We start from the raw sequence: 20,728 nt of genomic DNA on the forward strand, positions 1-20,728 counted from the left end.
TGACGAGGGGGTGCAGGACCACCACCTGTCTTTTTTTGCTCTGCCCTTTTCTTGGTTGCTGTTATAAACAAACAGATTATTTCAGGGTCTCTTTTCAAGAGACTAAAACCAATATAAGTGATAAATATTACCATTCTGTAGAATATTCTTATATTTCACTTTTACTTGTTCCCATGTTCTAGTGGGTCCTGTTGTGGCTCTAATGTGAAAGGGGATATAATATAACATATTATAATATAATATAATGCCATATAATATTGGACAATATAGTGTCATATGATAGATCTACCCTACCGCCTACTGGTGTTGGCCAGAGGGGCCGATGGCGCGATATGGCAGCCTGGCTTCTGTCAGTCTGTCCCAGGGCAGCTGTGGCTACAACCGTAGCTGCCTCCACCAGTGTGTGAATGTGAGAGTGAATGAATAGTGGCATTGTAAAGCGCTTTGGGTGGCTTGAAAAGCGCTATATCAATCCACTCCATTATTATTGTTATTATTAGATTACTTACGAGTTTGATTTGTCAGCAACTTTCTGCCAGCCCTCTCTCCTTGCTTTTGCAGCCTTTGCAGTGTTCCCTTGCGTTCTGATTAAACTCTGAAACTCCTGAAATCCCTCAATCAAGAGTTCTTGCTCTGCTGCCGAAAAATACCGAGCGCGCTCCTTCGACATTTTCGCCGACCAATCAAAGGGTTGCCGATCAATTTTTCTACTATCGATGCGTAGCCCCTGTTAAGCCACCCAGTGATCTCACATTACTTCATCCAGCTATACTAATCGTCAACAGCAGGCGTGTTCGGAGAACCGCAATAGCGAGCTCAAAGTTAGCGCGATGATTTGATCTTGGATGTGTCATTTGATCTTGGATGTAGTAAGCGAGGTACGAAGAACAGACACCTGGAGAGTCCAGTGTGCTGTAAACAGGAAGCAACAATGAGGTCATGTGACTTTGACCTCCTCGTCAATACAAAAACACATGAAGGGAGAAATTATCTGTAGAGACCAAACCAGTTTGAGTCTATGGGGACTGAGTCACTGCTGCCTCTGCTGGATGTCAGAGGAACTGCAGGGATCACCTTCATTGTTGTTTTTGTCTTCATCTGATCACTGAGCGCATTTTGACTTATTTCACTGTTCAGGACATTTTTGATGTGTCTTAATGTCACGCTAGGAGTGACAGGAAGTGACCTATATCCTGCTTGTCAAAATAAAAGCTCTTTTTAATCGGAGTGCAGCATCGAGTTTGTGAAACTTCTGGACTATTGATCAGTTCAGTTAATCATTCACACGCTATTTGTTGACTGAGCGTGGAGCTGAAGGAAAGGTCACAGGGTCATTTAAAGGTCAAATGTGAATCTCCTGTGTTCAAAGCTGCATCACTGCCCAGTTAAACAGCAAAGATTAAAAATGATTCAAAGGTTTCAGTCACAGACGAGAAGCTCGTGTTGTGTCTTTTCTCCCAGCTGTTCTTCATCTCGTCTCACTTCTCCGATCCGTGTTTCCAGGTATTTCTGAGGCTGCTTTAAAGGCGTGAAGAGTGAGCTTTAATGGGGAAGCTGCTGTGCTGGGTGACTAATGTGAGGCGGAGGGCAGAAGCTGGAGGTCTGGATCAGATCCACAAGAGAGAAAAGCAGGAACAGATTCAGTCCAAGTCATTCCTTTGAGTCCAATCAGCACATTTATTGATCATTAGAATTACATTACATTTCTGAGGGGCACCAGGCAGGGATGCCCACTCTCCCCTTCACTGTTTGCAATTTTTATTGAGCCACTAGCAGCAGCAATTAGACAGGCTACATCAATTAAGGGTATAAAATGTAAGAATATAGAACATAAAATCAGCCTTTATGCAGATGATGTGTTACTTTTTCTCCAAAACTCACAAACCAATCTCTCTGGGGTAATTGCATTGATAAATTCCTTCTCAAGTGTCTCAGATTATTCAATTAACTGGTCGAAATCAACAGTTCTTCCGATTAATTGCTCCTTCCATAATTCTTCTCCTTCCCCACTGCAATGTGGAAAACACTACAAAGGACCAAGGATAATGGAGGATTAGATCTGCCTAACTTTAATCACTATTTTTTAGCCAACAGGCTTCAGTTCATCTCTAGATGGTTTAAACACACCCTCTTAGATGAACCTTGGATAGATGTAGAACAGGCACTATGTAATAACCTAGAAATTTCAGACCTACCATTTATCAGCTCAAATATCAAACGGCATGAATGCTTTAAAAGCATCAATTTTAGCTCTTCTTTGACAGCATGGTGGGAGTTTCTAAAAATGACAGAGTCTTCATTAATCCCATGCAAACCTATCTGGAACAATCTGGACATATTACAAAACAATAAACTTTCCAGATTGGAGTTGCAAAGGAATTAAATACTTGGAACCAATGTGGGAAGGAACAGACTTTATTTCGTTTGACAGACTAGTTACACAATATGGGATCAACAAGAAACGATTTTTGGAATATCAACAAATTAAATCCATAGTAAAAAAGAAATTTAATCCCAATGAAGCTGAATTACAAACACCACCAAGTGTGGTACAATTTTTTAGTCTAAAACCCCCCAAATTATTGTCTAAAATATACAGAACACTTTCTAAAATAGATGAATCAATATCCCTTCCTATTGCAAAATGGGAAGCAGATTTATCAATCAACTTAGACCCAATCCTTTGGTCTCATATGCTTAAAAACCTTTCAATGGATCAGAAATCCCAGTTTGCAATTAATACAATACAAAATATTACACAGAGTGCACTATACTGGTCATAGGATGTTCAAGATGGGCTATACGCCTTCCAACAACTGCTCACACTGTACAGCAAACACACCGGACAATTACATCCACGCTCTTTGGTTCTGTCCACCAGTTCAGAAATTCTGGCGCGAGATATGTGAAGACTTATCAAAGTGTCTGAAATGTAACATTCCAGCCTCCCCTTTAGTGTGCTTGCTGGGCAACTTGGATGAGGTCACTGCAGAAATAAACTCTGCCCACGTTGTTTTTACGGCCCTATGCATTGCCAAGAAAATGGTCCTCATTAACTGGAAAAATAAAAATAATCTTAATTCTAACCAATATAAAAACCATCTAATGGATCACATTAGTCTTGATACAACATCTGCCATCACATTTGATCAATCCCTTTGGGCTCCTTTGATCGGCTTCATCACCTAGTGGGGGTGGGGGGTCATGGTTTGGTCCTGCCTTCGCTATTGTGGTTGATATGGGGGTAGGGATGGCCTTAGGGCGTCTGGGGAGTCCCTAGGGACGTTTCCCTAGAGGGACTAACCTGGGGGATGTGGCCATGACCTGGTTAGGAGCTCTGGGGCTCTTGGATGGTGTTTTCCTTGTGGCTGCGTACAGCGGAGATGGGGGAGGGTCTGTGCTGGCAGACGTTGGTTACTGGCCTGGTAGCCTGGCTCCCCCTGGGAGGGTCCGGGACGGGCGTGGAGGCTTGGGGGTCTGGGGTGCTGGCTGGGCCTTGGGGGCTTGGGTCCTGGCTGTTGTATCGCCGGAGCAGTGGGCGGGTGGGTGCAGGGGGGCTAGGCCCCAGTGCAGGGGACCTCTGGTGCATTGGCCCTACTAGGGGGCTCTCTAACTGGTGGGGAGGTTGTTATATCTTGCAGGTGGTCTCCTCACTACAGGCGCTCACTCTGCAGGTCGGGGGAGAGATATAGGAGAGGTGGAGAATGAACTCAACCTGGGTGTCTATTGTCTTGTGTAGTTTGGGAGATGATTGGATGATGGGGTGGGTGCAGTTTTCTCTGGGGTGGAGTCGGGTGGGCTGCCCCGGACTCTGTGGGGCTGGGCGGTGCTACTGCTGCGGGCCCCGGTCCGGATGGGCCTGGGCCCCCTTGCCCTGGTGGGTTCCAGAGTGTGGGGGTGCCTACTGGGGTCAGCGGGGGAGCTGGCCCCAGGGAGGGGCCACTTGCCCCTCCCTTTCTTCCCTCCCCATCCTCAGCTGCCTCCCTATTCCCGCTCTACCACACCCACCCACACACGCAGGGCTTGGGGTGCAGGTATGTCACCAGGGTGCAGGGGAGGCACTCCCCCTCTGTCCCCTTCTGGCCGCCTGTGCCTCAATTTTATTCCGCAACCTAGACATCCACATTACTCACACTCTCACATAACACATACATATAGGGCCTTGGGGGTGGGCACGTTTTACAGCATCCAGAGGATGGTCGGTGTACTCCAACCCACCTCTGGCGCTGGTGCCCTACCCTCAATTTTAAATGCATGTAGACACTAAGGGTTTTCGGGAGGAGCCGTGCTGCTCTCTGAGAGGAAGCTAGTACCATGCTCTCCTGAGTTTTAAATGCACTTTAGAACAGCACACAGCAACACTACATATGAGCGGGCGGAGGGAGGTTTGAGGTCTTCACTCACCCCGGTTCTGTTAGCCGTCAGGGCTGGGGGGCTGGGAGGAGGTGCTGGCCGTCAGATTGGGGTCTGGGATGCGGGGCCTCCCTGCTACTGCAGATAAGGAGGTGGTCCGCTTGCCTCCGTCCCAGAGAGAAGGGTTACATCTCCTGGGTCTGGGTGCGGCTTGCCCCTCTGAAGGCGGGGATACCTGGACCTGGGATATAGAGTATGTTTGGGGAGTGCGACTGTCTGTGCAGTGTCTATTTGTGTCTGTCTACACGTTGGGTGAGTGCGGAGTATTTGGTTGTGTATATGGGGGTCGGAATGCACGTTTGTCTCCGCCAGTGCCTGTTCGTCTGTGTCTATATGTCAGGTTGGGTCTTAGACTCAACCTCTCTGGGTACATCTCAGGCCCTCTAAAGTACGGAGGCCCATCTCCCCTCACCACACTCCCTGCCGGTGGCTGATGCCCTCAGACGTTGGTGTGTTGGTGGTCCTTGTCGTCTGGGGCTGGTGGCCGATTGGTGGGGCCGGGCGCCTGTGGCCCGGCTGGGCTCCTTCTGGGGGGTGGGATGCCCTCAGGCCTCTGGCCTCTGGGCCTGAAGCTCGGTCCTCTCTGGCACAGCTGGCTGCCGGCAGAGCCCGCGGGCACGCCACTGCAACCCCCTCTGACCTGTGCTCCGTAGCTGCGGGGTGACCTCTCCTTTGGGGCTCTACTCAGCTCTTCCCAGGAGGGTGGCACGGTTCCCCCCCCCCTTTGGTGGTCCTCCTCGGGTCCTTGTACTCTGGGGCCTCTGGATATCTGGCGCCTGGATCTCCTCCATACCTGCTTCATACCCTGGTGGACGGGGCTATGGCTCCCCACACTCCCTAGCAGATCGTTACATGGAGAAACCTTTGGAATACAAGCATGCTGATCCACGCAGGTGTGCACACAGGTGTACACACGGGTGTTCACAGACGCGGACTACAGCTTTCTTAGCTGCTGCCTCAAAGCACACTGTGCGCTGTCTATCTTGCGTGCTGCACAATATCGTTTATTATTTAGTATCTACTGTTATCTACTGTTAGCTAGTTTATTGTGATGGTGCTGTTTTTTTTTATTATGTTGCTCTTTGTTGTTTGCTTTCTCTTCTGTTTTTTTCTCCATACAGGTGACCCAGGTGTTTTTTTTTTTCTTTTTTTTTTTTTTCTTTCTTCCCCCCCTTCTCACCGTCTCTTCTCCCCTTTGGTTTTCTTTCTCTCCCTCTCTTTCTTTCATTCTTTCTCCCTGTCCTATCCCCCAGTCATGTCTGTCCCGTTTGTAGCAACTGAAAATAAAATAAATTCATAATTATAATAAAGGTCAATCAAATGGACCAAAATGGCAAGGCCATGATGATCCACTTGGTAAAATAAATCCGCTTGGCATCTTTCTTGGCCTTAAGACAACAATTCTGATGGCTATAGATCCAAACGGGACAAAAAAAAAAGAAAAAAAGAAAAAAAAAAGAATTACATTACATCACAGGGAGTGCAGAATTATTAGGCAAATGAGTATTTTGTCCACATCATCCTCTTCATGCATGTTGTCTTACTCCAAGCTGTATAGGCTCGAAAGCCTACTACCAATTAAGCATATTAGGTGATGTGCATCTCTGTAATGAGAAGGGGTGTGGTCTAATGACATCAACACCCTATATCAGGTGTGCATAATTATTAGGCAACATCCTTTCCTTTGGCAAAATGGGTCAAAAGAAGGACTTGACAGGCTCAGAAAAGTCAAAAATAGTGAGATATCTTGCAGAGGGATGCAGCAGTCTCAAAATTGCAAAGCTTCTGAAGCGTGATCATCGAACAATCAAGCGTTTCATTCAAAATAGTCAACAGGGTCGCAAGAAGCGTGTGGAAAAACCAAGGCGCAAAATAACTGCCCATGAACTGAGAAAAGTCAAGCGTGCAGCTGCCAAGATGCCACTTGCCACCAGTTTGGCCATATTTCAGAGCTGCAACATCACTGGAGTGCCCAAAAGCACAAGGTGTGCAATACTCAGAGACATGGCCAAGGTAAGAAAGGCTGAAAGACGACCACCACTGAACAAGACACACAAGCTGAAACATCAAGACTGGGCCAAGAAATATCTCAAGACTGATTTTTTTAAGGTTTTATGGACTGATGAAATGAGAGTGAGTCTTGATGGGCCAGATGGATGGGCCCGTGGCTGGATTGGTAAAGGGCAGAGAGCTCCAGTCCGACTCAGACGCCAGCAAGGTGGAGGTGGAGTACTGGTTTGGGCTGGTATCATCAAAGATGAGCTTGTGGGGCCTTTTCGGGTTGAGGATGGAGTCAAGCTCAACTCCCAGTCCTACTGCCAGTTTCTGGAAGACACCTTCTTCAAGCAGTGGTACAGGAAGAAGTCTGCATCCTTCAAGAAAAACATGATTTTCATGCAGGACAATGCTCCATCACACGCGTCCAAGTACTCCACAGCGTGGCTTGCAAGAAAGGGTATAAAAGAAGAAAAACTAATGACATGGCCTCCTTGTTCACCTGATCTGAACCCCATTGAGAACCTGTGGTCCATCATCAAATGTGAGATTTACAAGGAGGGAAAACAGTACACCTCTCTGAACAGTGTCTGGGAGGCTGTGGTTGCTGCTGCACGCAATGTTGATGGTGAACAGATCAAAACACTGACAGAATCCATGGATGGCAGGCTTTTGAGTGTCCTTGCAAAGAAAGGTGGCTATATTGGTCGCTGATTTGTTTTTGTTTTGTTTTTGAATGTCAGAAATGTATATTTGTGAATGTGGAGATGTTATATTGGTTTCACTGGTAAAAAATAAATAATTGAAATGGGTATATATTTGTTTTTTGTTAAGTTGCCTAATAATTCTGCACTCCCTGTACATTAAACATTAAGCACTGATTCATCCACTGAGGCTCAAACTGCACATATCCATGAAAACATGATATTTATCTTATAAAACATGATGTTTATTATTCAAAGGTGTTTGAAAGCCTTTCCAGGTGAGTTTGATCCAGGAGGGTCTGAAGCCAGAGTGAGACAGAGACTGTGCAGAGACTGTAGAAGGACAGAGCAGCAGCAGAGCAGTCCAGATACACTGATGATCCTCTGTCAGATCCAGAGGGACACACAGGGGTGATGCTGGACTCTACATTGTGTCTGACAGTGGAGCTGTTCTCAGAGCAGTTCACTCTGCAGCACTGACAGTCATCTGCACTTCATTCCTCTGTCAGTCACTGCTGGATGAAGCTCTCCTCTCCATCTCCCAGTAACATGGCCCAGTCAGAGCATCTCTACATACAAGCTGCTGCTGCTTCAACCTCTCTGGATCATCAGGACACAGCTGCTCCTCTCTCAGCACACACACCGTCCTGTTTACCATCATGGCCCCCACCTGCAGAGAGAAGGAGGAAGAGCAGAGGAGATAAACGAGTGTTTCCAGAGACTCTTCATCAGCTGTCAGTCAGTGATGCAGCACATCCAGTATAAAGAGCAGCAGGGATGTCAGTGCTGGGACTGTACTAGGACTCATTGTTGCTTCACTTTTTCTAATCTTTGGATTTTTATTGAAGGTGATGAAAATGTTTTTCCCTCCTAGTTAATAGTAGTTTAGTGTAGTAATAGTTAGTTTGGACTTTCATTCATTAGAATACTGGTTCCCAAAGTGGGGGGTGCAGAGCCATTGCAGGGGGAGTATGAAAAAAAAAGAACACTTGGACACTGCTAGCATAATGGACAGGTTTTTGATGGGGCTCCCACGCGAACGCAAAGAAGAAGATAAAGCATCGCCAAACCAGCTTCTTTCCAAGCCAAAGATTAGAAAATGTGATGACGCATATCTTGCCTTTGGCTTCACCTGCATAACGATGGTACCAAGGTAAGGATCCCCGACAGAATTTATTTCCCCTGCGTCGGGAGCAGCGCTGGGCTCTCCAAATCACGGACAAACAGGATCCCACATTGTTGATTTTTAGTTCACAAACACTTGTTGTAATGACTAACTACTCCTGACATTTTTGAGATGTTAGCTCTTTATACAACAAAGTTATAGTGGGATACAAATAATATCAGGCTGATCCTGCCACAATTTGTTCCCCCTGTTCAAACCACGGACAAACAGTATCCCACAGCTGTTTATGTTTTTAAACCGATTTTGCACACACATTCATTTTTTGAGAAATGTATTGATAGCAATGTTGAATATTATTACATAGGGAAAAAAAACAACTACACATAAAATAATTACACCATAAACATGGTTTGATTTCGGCTATTTAAGGCTATGTTCAAACCGACACGGGTATGTTTGAAAAATTAGATTTTCCGTTTTTGTTTGAAAAAAGAATCCCGCCCGCACGTGCAGTTTTGAAAGATATATCCGTCCATATATAAACAAAAAAACAAAACAAAGCAAAACATTGTCAAGAACATGCCAAATCCTAACCGTGTAGAAATGTTGCCCAATCAGAAGTTTAGAAGCCTTGAAGGGAAAGAGTAAACAGGGTTTTGTACCCTCACAAAACCTTAAGTACTTCTGAATGGTTTTTGTATTTTTCTGGAAAGGCAGCTAATTTTGTGTTACTTGTCAAGTTCCTTCATTATTTAAAATGTTAATAACTAAAGAAAGTATTTTGGATTAAGTCTCACTGGCTCCCTTGGCCAGAGTTTATTAATTAAAGAAAGAAACTGAAAATTTTACATTAGTCTGAATAATTCATAATCATAAGTCATAGGGCTGTGAAATATGGCTAGTGTAGACTCACAACTTAGGAATGGAAAAATGCATACAGTATAAATAAATTTGATTTAAAAAAGTAAATTTATTCAAAACACAGTGGGATTTGGGTTGTGATATCATCTGTGTTAAGCGTAGAAGCCACGTCCGAAGTTCACTCTGACGCAATCTCACAATCTGTCTTTGTAAATGGAGGGACAGTAACTAAAAACTGCAGATAGTCAAATCCAAAACCAAATCCAATGTATTTATATAGCACATCTAAAAACAGAAAGTTTCCCCTAACTGCTGTACAGAAACAAAAGGGTAAAACACAAGCTAAAACCACTGACAATCACATAAAAACATAATAATACACATAATCAATAAATCAATCAGTCTTTATTTATAAAGCACTTTTCATACAAAAAATGTAGCACAAAGTGCTTTACATAGTTAAAAGCAGCCCACCCCACCCTCCAACTCACTCCCCACACTCTCATTAACATAAATGATGTAAATACACACATACCCCCCCCCCCCCCCCCCCACACACACACACACACACACACACACACGCGCACATGAGCCAAGTGAGGAAACACTATCACAGGGAGCCGTCTGCACCGGGAGCCAGGCTGGGCACACAGCAGGAGGGAGGCAAAGGAGCCCCCCAGGGGCTTTATACAATATAAATATACATATAAATAGAGTAAGAAGATTAAAAAATGAATAAGAATAAAATCAATAAATATTAGGTAAATCCTAAATTAATAATAGAATAACAGGATAGAATAAATAAGCATAAAATAAATAAACGCTAAGTAAAAGCTAAATTAAAAAGGTGGGTCTTGAGCCTGTTCTTAAAAACATGTACGTTCTCTGCGGCCCTGAGCTCCTCCGGCAGGCTGTTCCACAGACGAGGACCATACCACTGAAAAGCTGCCTCTCCGTGAGCATGTGTCCTGACTTTAGGGACAATCAAAAGGCCAGTACCAGAGGACCTCAGGGTCCGCGAGGGTTCGTATGGTAAAAGCAGATCTGAGAGATAAGAAGGCCCAAGACCATTAAGACATTTAAAAACCAATAAAAGAACTTTAAAATCGATCCTGAAACACACGGGGAGCCAGTGCAGCGATTCTAAAACCGGTGTAATGTGGGCCCGCCCTCTGGTCTTCGTCAGCACACGAGCTGCAGAGTTTTGCAAGAGTTGTAAAGTTGAAATATTCTTCTTAGGAAGACCAGAGAGCAGGGCATTACAGTAATCAATGCGACTGGTAATAAAAGCATGCATCAGCATCTCCGTGTTGGCCCGAGAGAGAATAGGGCGGACTCTGGCTATATTTTTTAGATGATAAAATCCAATTTTGGTTACATGTTTAACATGTGGGATAAAACCAAGCTCAGAGTCAAAAATAAAAAAATAACACCCAGGTACCACATAATAAACATATTAACTCACAACAGTCTAAACGCTATTGAAAAAAGGTGTATTTTCATAAGCGACTTAAAAACAGTAAACAAAGATGCCTGTCTAATATTTAAAGGCAGCTTATTCCAAAGTTTGGGGGCAATAATTAAAAAGGCTTGTTCTCCTATATGTTTTAGCCTAGAATTTGGGACAAACAACAGCAGCTGGTCAGTTGATCTTAGGGTCCACGAAAGAATATAAGGCTGAAGTAGCTCCTAAAGGTATGGGGGAGCAAGACCATTAAGGCATTTATAGTGTTAGGACTTTGAAATTAATTCTGTCATGAACAGGAAGCCAATGAAGAGAGGACAGAATAGGTGTTACATAAAGACGTGCAAGAGATCCTTGGCTGACTCCAACATGAAGTGCATTACAGTAGTCAAGCCGAGTTGAAATAAAGGCATGTATTACCTTCTCCATGTCATGTCTTCACAAAACTGGCTTCAGTTTTGCTATTTCCCATATGGAAAAGATATACATAAATCTTATAAAGTTTGTATCTGTCTTGTGTGAAACTTGTATGAAAAGCATACACGAGTGAAAACAGATATAAGATCCCTTGAAAAATTATATAAATGAAACTTGTATGTTTTGGATACTTACTAAAACAATATATGAAAGTAATGAGAAAGTGGCCACTTTCATGAGTAAATCATATAAGCCTTATATGATTCACTACATGAAGTGGGCTACATCTTATGCAAGTCTTTTATAAGTTTTTTCTATTTCTTTTCCATATGAGTTGCCTCAACTGGAAAAAGCTTTTTTGCATCACAGAACTAATGTTTGTCCAATTTAAAATCTGAGTCCATAATCACTCCCAAATTTTTAACATGCTGTTTGATATAAGACCCTAGCCAATCATAATTCCCAAGTGTGTTGCATGAAATATTATTAGGTCTAAATACAATCACCTCCGTTTTACTCTCATTGAAACTTAAAAATTTCAGAGCCATCCAAGCTTTGACATCTTCAAGGCAGTTCAAAAGGATTTGGATGGCGCCTGAGCTATTAGATGCTAAAGGCAAATAAATTTGGCAATCGTCTGTGTAGCAGTGAAAGGATATTTTGTTTTTTTCTAAAAATACACCCCAAAGGGAGCAGGTATAATGAGAAAAGAAGAGGGCCAAGGATTGAGCCCTGGGGCACCCCACAAGAAAGGGGGGCTGAGGTGGATTCAAAATTTTCAACATTAACACTCAGTGTCCTGCCACTCAAATATAAACAAAGCCAATCCAGTGCTGTACCTTTAATTTGGTTGGAGGATGTGTTTGTGCCGGGGAGGGCGGGGGAGGGGGGGGGGTTCTTGTAAAACAAAGGGGGACTAGGAAATAAGTTTGGCAATGACTGTGAACCGCTGTGAACCCCAATAACAACTCCAACAATCCAGATGAGAAGAATGCAACTTTACAAGATACACTCAATCTTTGTTTCATACCGACTGTTTAGTACAATACTGCTGACAGCACCACCCACTCACTCCAACACTCTACTTACACGAGCATCTTCAGTCTGTAGTCTGGACTCTCCTTAAGATCAGACAGCCGCTTCACATCTGGATCCTGCAGCGCGTTTCCTCGCAGCTCCAGCTCTCTCAGTAGGGAGGGGTTGGACTTTAGCGCTGCTGCCAGATAATCACAGCTGATCTTTGACAAACTACACCAACTCAATCTGTATAAAGAATGAAAGATGTAAGTTTATTAGACAAAGTCTAAAGAGCTAAATAAAGGACACTCAAGGCTGGCTTGGAAAGGAATGAAGTCCATGGTGGGGATGCAGAACAAGGAGCAAAGATGAATGTGATGCTGAATCAGCAGAAGACTTGGACTCATTTGATTCCAGCTTTGATGTCATTGATTTCAATAAAGAGCTTTGTGATTGTAGCAAAGGGCTGGTAGCTCTGAGAGTCCCACTGATGAGGTGTTTGTGTGGAAATCTTTTAGTGGGACCAAAGAGAGAAAAAGCCCTGGTCCTGATGCTGTGGGAGGAAAATGATTGAAGTGTGCTGTGAGGAACTGACTGGGAGATTTTCTTTTTTCTTTTTTTTGCCTGTCCCATTTGGTTCTTTAGCCGTCAGAATTGTTGTCTGAAGACCAACAAGGAGACCCAATGGATTTACTTTGCCAAATGGATCATCACGGCCTTGCCATATTGGTCCATTTGATCAACCTTTGATGTTATTATTTATTTTATTTTATTTTCAGTTGTTACAGACGGGACAGACATGAGTGAGGGATAGGAAAGGGAGAGAGAAAGAGGAAGGAAAAGAAAAACAGAAGGGGAGAGGGACAGTGAGAAAGGGCACTTACAAAGAGAAAGAGGAGAAATAAAAATCTCCTGGATCAGCTGTTGAGAGAAAAAGAAGAGAATGCAAGCAAAAAAAACCCAAAACAGAGCAACATACTAAACACAACACCATCAGGTTAATCTAGCTAAGTGTAAACAGCAGTAAATACTAAATATTGAATGTTGTTGTGTAGCAAGCAGGGCCGACAGCGCACAATGTGCTTGGAAATAGCAGCCAAGAAAGGTGTAGTTTATGTCTATGAACAGTGAACACCTGTGTGCACACCTGTGTGGATCAGCGTGCTTGTATTCAAATGGTTTCCACATGTAATGATCTGCTAGAGGATGTAGAGAGCCATAGCCCTGTCCCCCAGGGCATGAAGCAGGCATGGAGGAGATCCAGCCTCCAGACATCCAGAGGCCCCAGAGTGCGAGAGCCCAAGGAGGACCACCGAAGGGGCATCGGTGCCACCCTCCTGGGAAGAGCTGAGGAGAGCCCCAGATGAGGGGTCACCCAGTACCCACGGAGCAGAAGCCAGAGGGGGCTGCAGTGGCGTGCCCGCCGCCAGCTGTGCCAGCAGCCAGCTGTGCCAGCAGCCAGCTGTGCCAGAGTGAACCGAGCCGCAGGCCCAGAGGCCCCTCACTGGAAGATTTTCACACATTTTCCAGTCCTCCTTGGAACAACAGGAAGTTCCCAGCATATGGAAACAAAGGTTAAGTGTCCTATGGCACTCAGTGATGATGGTGCTGTGGCCCCACCACCTCCACCTCTTTGTAAAGGAACTAACTGTAATCTGAAGCTTCAAATGGAACTAAGGCTTCCTCCACTAGGTGGCAGTGTCTGATGAGAAAGTGTTAGTGGAGCTGGCCTGGAGTCAGAAACAGGAAGATGCAGGATTTGGGCTGAAATGGGGAAAAGTGGTTCGCACTAGTGCCTTAAAGCAAGAAGGTTGTAGGTTGAAGCTTGTTGGCCTTTCTGTGGAGGTTGGATGTTCTCCCACAGTCCAATGAAATGCTGCTTAGGTTCATTGGTGCTTCTACATTGGCCGTAGGTGTGGATGTGAGAGAGTGCTTCTCTGTCTGTTGGCCCTGTGATGGACTGCTCACCTGTGCAGGTGGACCACGCCTCTTGCCCTATGACAGCTAGGGCACAGGCTGCAGCCCTGTGAGCCTAAGCTGAATAAACAGTTAGCAAAAATGATCCATAGATGGCCTGAAATTCCCCAGTTAGCAGTTTGGTAGATAGCTATGACATGCTAATCCCATCCAGCAGCTGGATTCTACCTGTAAGCTGATCCCTGCTGAGCCAAAGCACTTTTTCATATACAAATTACAACCTTTAATAGAAACCTATTGGTCAGCATCTTATTAGCCTGCTGTTAGCTTCATTCCACAGAAAGCTGAGAGAAACTAACAGAGTTGATAAAGAATAAAGAGAAATGTACTGATTTAAAGCCTTTGAAGTGCTTCAGATGATCTCTGTCCACTTCTGTCCACTCATTCATTCATGTAAGCTTTCTAATACAGCTTTGATCTTCACAGTCTGCTTCATGAAACTCATTCTAACCCTGAATATCAGAGTGTTCCTCCTTCTCTTTCCCATCATTCAACTAAAGCACAACTAAAACATGCTGACTGACCTCAGAGTTTCAAGTCCACATCCTGGAATCTCCAGAAAACCACACAGATGCTTCACTCCTGAATCCTGCAGCTTGTAGTTTGAGCTCAGGTCCAAATGTTTCAGATGGGAGGGGTTGGACTTCAGGGCTGCTGCCAGATAATCACAGCTGATCTCTGACAAATCACAGTCCCACAATCTGTATAAAGAATGAAAGATGTAAGTTTATTAGACAAAGTGTGAGCTTGAAATCATTCAGTGTTTCATCATCTGTTCAGAGCTGAAGAACAAGAAGAGAAAAAACTCTGAATGTTTCACATTAAAGTCGTACATTTATCATTAAAACAGTTAAAAGACTTGAAAAAGTCGTGTTGATGAATGTAAAATATATGAAAGTCTAATGTTTATCAGTACATTACAGAAAATAATGAACTTTATCACAATATGCTATATATATATATATATATATATGTACTGATAAACATTAGACTTTCATATATTTTACATTCATTACACACAACTGAAGTAGTTCAAGCCTTTCAGTGTTTTAATTAGAGATGGACCGATCCGATATTACGTATCGGTATCGGTCCGATACTGACCTAAATTACTGGATCGGATATCGGAGAAAAATAAAAAATGTAATCCGATCCATTAAATATCACGAAAGCACCTCACAAAACTTGCAACACGCCGTAACTCACCTCAGAACGTTAGCACGTCGGAGCAGTATGCATCACGTGATAGAGCGGCTGTGGCATGCGGGACCTGTCGGTGGTCTGGATAGCATTTGGAGCTTAGCTACCAACCCGGCATTTCATCTTCGACAAAGTTATCCCGAGAGAAGTAAAGCAAGTGTGTAAGTCCATCTCTGAATGTTTGTAAAGCATTCCCACGTTAAGCTTAACAAGCGACTGCCTCTCGCTCTCCGGCTGCTACTTCAATCGTGAAACTGCTTAAATGATCAGCTGATCGGCTTTTCTGTCGCGAGTCCGTCTCTCTTGTTTGTTTTTGGCCCACTTTGCACCGGAAAGAGCAAACCAGCGGCTGAACAACAGCAGCACGTTTAAGCTTGATAAGCTGTTGTTAGAATTTATTTAATATTACTTTCTACACCAGGATCTTTTTCTACGTAGCTGACGGCTGGTAACTGTGCAGGGGCGGATCTAGCAAAGTTTAGCCAGGGGGGCCGATAGGGCATTAACTGGGAAAAGGGGGCACAAAGACATACTTTTCTTTCTTATTCTCATTTAAAATGTCGAGCTTTTAATAAATAATTATCTGACACCCAAAGTTTTAATTTGATGTAAAATGAATAGAAGTCATTTACTGTATATAGTGACTATTAAGTCTAATATATATACCCTAGTAAGCTATAGTACTTTTTACTTTGGGAAGGTACCATCTGTGCAGTCTGCAATTTTGTTGAAGAAAGATGTTGAATCTATTTAATATTTCTTGAAAAATAATTGATTTCTGTGCATTTTTTTTCACGCTGCATCAAAGGTTGATTACGTCGATTAAGCATCATGAGGTGGCGCGTGAGGGGTGGTTCCCTATTTTTTATTTATTTATTTTTGTTGTTGCTGGGAGTTGGAACCCTATTAGTTAGGTTGCTTAATATTTACGCTAAGTACTCTATAAAATACCAGAATAGGGAGGATGGTGTAGGTCTAAGTTTATTAGATTGATCAGTATTGCTGAACTATGAAATATTTTTTTTGTATACAAGTATAACAGAATAGCTTTAGTGTAGTTGTTGTTTTAAACTTGAGTATGAACTTGCAGACTTGCAAAATGCAGCAAGATATGTTAAAAAACAGTTTTGTTGATTAAAAAAAACACTATATCGGATTCATATCGGTATCGGCAGATATCCAAATTTATGATATCGGTATCGGTATCGAACATAAAAAAGTGGTATCGTGCCATATCTAGTTTTAATATTGATGATTTTGGCATACAGCTCATGAAAACCCAAAATTCCTATCTAAAAAAAATTAGCATATCATGAAAAGGTTCTCTAAACGAGCTATTAACCTAACCATCTGAATCAACGAATTAACTCTAAACACCTGCAAAAGATTCCTGAGGCTTTTAAAAACTCCCAGCCTGGTTCATTACTCAAAACCACAATCATGGGTAAGACTGCCGACCTGACTGCTGTCCAGAAGGCCATCATTGACACCCTCAAGCAAGAGGGTAAGACATAGAAAGACATTCCTGAACGAATAGGCTGTTCCCAGAGTGCTGTATCATGGCACCTCAGTGGGAAGTCTATGGGAAGGAAAAAGTGTGGCAGAAAACGCTGCACAACGAGAAGAGGTGACCGGACCCTGAGGAAGATTGTGGAGAAGGACCGATTCCAGACCTTGGGGGACCTGCGGAAGCAGCGGACTGAGTCTGGAGTAGAAACATCCAGAGCCACCGTGTACAGGCGTGTGCAGGAAATGGGCTACAGGTGCCGCATTTGAACCAGAAATAGCGGCAGAAGCGCCTGACCTGGGCTACAGAGAAGCAGTGCTGCACTGTTGCTCAGTGGTCCAAAGTACTTTTTTCAGATGAAAGCAACTTTTGCATGTCATTCAGAAATCAAGGTGCCAGAGTCTGGAGGAAGACTGGGGCGAGGGAAATGCCAAAATGCCTGAAGTTCAGTGTCAAGTACCCACAGTCAGTGATGGTCTGGGGTGCCATGTCAGCTGCTGGTGTTGGTCCACTGTGTTTTATCAAGGGAAGGGTCAATGCAGCTAGCTATCAGGAGATTTTGGAGCACTTCATGCTTCCATCTGCTGAAAAGCTTTATGTAGATGAAGATTTCATTTTTCAGCACGACCTGGCACCTGCTCACAGTGCCAGAACCACTGGTAAATGGTTTACTGACCATGGTATTACTGTGCTCAACTGGCCTGCCAACTCTCCTGACCTGAACCCCATATAGAATCTGTGGGATATTGCGACGAGAAAGTTGAGAGACGCAAGTCCCAACACTCTGGGTGAGCTTAAGGCCGCTATCGAAGGATCCTGGGTCTCCATAACACAGCAGTGCCACAGGCTGATTGCCTCCATGCCACGCCGCACTGAAGCAGTCATCTCTGCAAAAGGATTCCTGACCAAGTATTGAGTGCATAACTGCACATAATTATTTAAAGGTTGACTTTTTTTGTATTAAAAACACTTTTCTTTTATTGGTCGGATGAAATATGCTAATATTTTGAGATAGGAATTTTGGGTTTTCATGAGCTGTATGCCAAAATCATCAATATTAAAACAATAACGGGCTTGAACTACTTCAGTTGTGTGTAATGAATGTAAAATCTATGAAAGTTTATCAGTACATTACAGAAAATAATGATCTTTATCATAATATGCTAATTTTTTGAGAAGGACCTGTATGTATGTATGTATATATATATATATATATATATATATATATATATATACACATACAGTGTTGGGGAGTAACGGAATACATGTACCGCCGTTACGTAACTGTAACTGTATTCCGTTACAGTTACCGTTTAAAAAGGTGGCATTTAGATTACAGTTACTTTGTTGAACTAAATGGATTACACGGCGGTACTTCCCTGTTTCATATTGTGGCGGATCAGGACTGTTTGGGTTTTGTTTGACAGCTACGTTCTGTTGTTCCAGGCGGCAGCCTTGCGGTTGCCATGGTTACAGGGTGATGCTCTCTCTCTGCGTGTTTCCTGGGTGAGAGAGGCCTTTTTGTTGCTGTTGTGCTAAGCTAATAGGCAGAATGCTACCGGTATAGCTCTAAAGAATGTAGCATCATAGGCAGTGTAGTCCGTGTTGCAGGGCAAATGGACTGCCATACACGTTATGTGTCTGTGAGCGAGGAGGGAGAAAAAGGAAAAGTACGAGTTGAAAAACGGGAGCTGGAAGCATGTAAATATAATAATAACCACTTCAGCCAAGAAGAGTGCCTGACGAGCCCAGTTGTAAGTAAGCTATTAAGACTCGACTGTACACCGTGTTCGTGTTTTCCTCCGAAACAATAAGTTCCGTTGGAGCAGCCTTTCAACGCCTCTCTTTGTCTCTCGCAAGCAAAGTTGACCCAGACAACAAAGTAAAGCTATTTTTCAGCTACGAGCCCGACACGGAATCCGCCGTATTAGCAAGACGTATTAGTCAGAGGTCCCTTTACTACGGTTCGGAGCTGCGGACCTTCAGTAATAGTAATAAATCACACAGCAATAGTATATTCACGTAGTTGTAAACAGCATGATAACATGTTAAGTAATCCAAAGTATTCAGAATACGTTACTCTCATTGAGTAACGTAACGGAATACGTTACAGAATACATTTTGGGGCATGTATTCTGTATTCTGTAATGGAATACATTTTAAAAGTAACCTTCCCAACACTGTATATATATATATATATATATATATATAGACGTAGCGGTTCCGAATGACAGCAACATCAGAAAGAAGGAACACAACAAGCTAGAGAAATACCAAGGGCTCAGAGAAGAGCTCGAGAGGATGTGGAGGGTGAAGGTAACGGTGGTCCCAGTGGTAATCGGAGCACTAGGTGCAGTGACTCCCAAGCTAGGCCAGTGGCTCCAGCAGATCCCGGGAATAACATCGCAGATCTCTGTCCAGAAGAGCGCAGTCCTGGGAACAGCTAAGATACTGCGCAGGACCCTCAAGCTCCCAGGCCTCTGGTAGAGGACCCGAGCTTGAAGGATAAACCGCCCGCAGGGGCGTTGTCAAGAAAAACATGTTATTTCACTGTCAATATTTCATTATTATTTCATTAGTCTGCATCACTTAGTATCAGTTGATCAACACCATTATCATGTATCATTTATCATTTAGTAAATCTGCTTAAACTTGTATTCTGGAGCACGCAGAATAAAACACATTCCTCTGTAATATCCTACTATGCAAAGAGCACCAGTTGAGCTGGAGGTCCAGCAGGCCCAGCCGCAGTAAGTCAGATAAGGACAGCAACCTTTTATTGGCCTGAAACTGACAATATCACAAAACTACACACTCTACACACAATTGGTTAGATTCCCAGATACTGATAAGTGGAAAAATCTGGTTGTAATTCTGGGAAAATGTTGTTGTTCTGGAGATAGAGGAGATAGGGGATTCTTCTGACGTCATATTAGGCTATAAAGCTTTCTGTAACGGGCAGAGAGGATCGGAAGACCGGCCTCCCACACTCTGTCTGCGCTCCCTGCGGAGGGAGATGGAGTCTTATGTTTTGCAATGCCTATCTTCCCCACATATATGTGTTTTTAATAAAATATTTTGTGTTGACCCACTACTACCAGTCGTATGTCTCTTCCTCAAAAATTCGAACCTTGACAGCGTGCTGGGTGTTTTTATATATATATATATATATATATATATATATATAGCAGCTGGATAGCGTAGTGGTTAGACTACACGCCTTTGGAACAGAGGATCGCAAGTTCGATTCCTGCCTGGGGCGTCTGTATCCAGTAAGGGTCCTAAGGCTAGACCCCCTATGCTAAGCAAGCCTACCGCAGACATGAGCGAGACAGATAAATATGAAGGCATGCCGGCTCGGACGTCGCCCGGATCAACAAGGTCCGCGTCAGGTGTTGAGGAACCAGGGCACCCTGACGAAAAGTGGGCTACTGGAACAAGAAGGCATCGGTGGGCAAGGGACGAAAACAGGGCGTTGTTGGAATGCTACTACGCAAGTAACCCCGGCGGAAGGGGCTACATGAATAGGATGAGGGACCTATGGATTCTTCGATACCCAACATCCACAATGACGGCGAAACAACTAGTAGCTCAGTGTTCCAACATTCGAAAGAAGGGACTGCTCTCACAGCTAGAGATTGACGAGGTACAACACAAATGCTACGGCAAGGAGGAGTCAGGACGCCAGGTCAGGGGGGAGATATCATCACCCCCACCCGAGATTGGGTACATAGCCCCAAGTGCGATAGGAGAAGGATCGTTGAGTGCGAGAGGAACTGACCTGAAAAATAGGATCATGGCCAAGCTTGAAACCTGGATCCCCCGTAGCCGGTTACCAAGATTACGTGAAGTACCCTCAGAAGGTCTGCTAGATGATGTTAATGCAGCACTACGGGCAATACCTACAACCACGATTACCGACACTAACAAGCTGATCTACAATACGGCAGCAGTGATCAGTGAGATGCTTGGCTACAAGTTGAACAGCCACAAGGGGCAGTACCCTCCATGGAGAAGGAGGCTAGAGGGCAAGATCAAAGTAGCAC

General features: G+C 43.9%; 1 protein-coding gene across 3 annotated transcripts in view; it reads right to left on the reverse strand.

Moving 5' to 3' along the window:
* LOC146644493 (stonustoxin subunit alpha-like) overlaps window positions 1-20,728 on the reverse strand; it is a 231,698-nt gene that overhangs the window by 157,420 nt on the left and 53,550 nt on the right. Inside the window, exons 3-5 of one of the 3 annotated variants that reach the window (XM_085396004.1) lie at window positions 14,500-14,676; window positions 12,069-12,244; window positions 7,275-7,779 (exon numbers count right to left, since the gene is read on the reverse strand). In XM_085396004.1, coding sequence (XP_085252130.1) covers window positions 7,721-7,779; window positions 12,069-12,244; window positions 14,500-14,676 — 412 coding nt within the window. In that variant the 3' untranslated portion in view covers window positions 7,275-7,720. Of the gene's footprint in view, window positions 1-509; window positions 608-7,274; window positions 7,780-12,068; window positions 12,245-14,499; window positions 14,677-20,728 lie in introns of those variants that run through there. The other 2 variants (XM_085396003.1, XM_085396005.1) reach the window with 2 other exon arrangements.

Source organism: Rhamphochromis longiceps, linkage group LG22 (genome assembly GCF_057381845.1).
Source record: "Rhamphochromis longiceps isolate RC_006_pf linkage group LG22, R_longiceps_female_GT1.1, whole genome shotgun sequence".
NCBI classification, from domain to species: Eukaryota; Metazoa; Chordata; class Actinopteri; order Cichliformes; family Cichlidae; genus Rhamphochromis; species Rhamphochromis longiceps.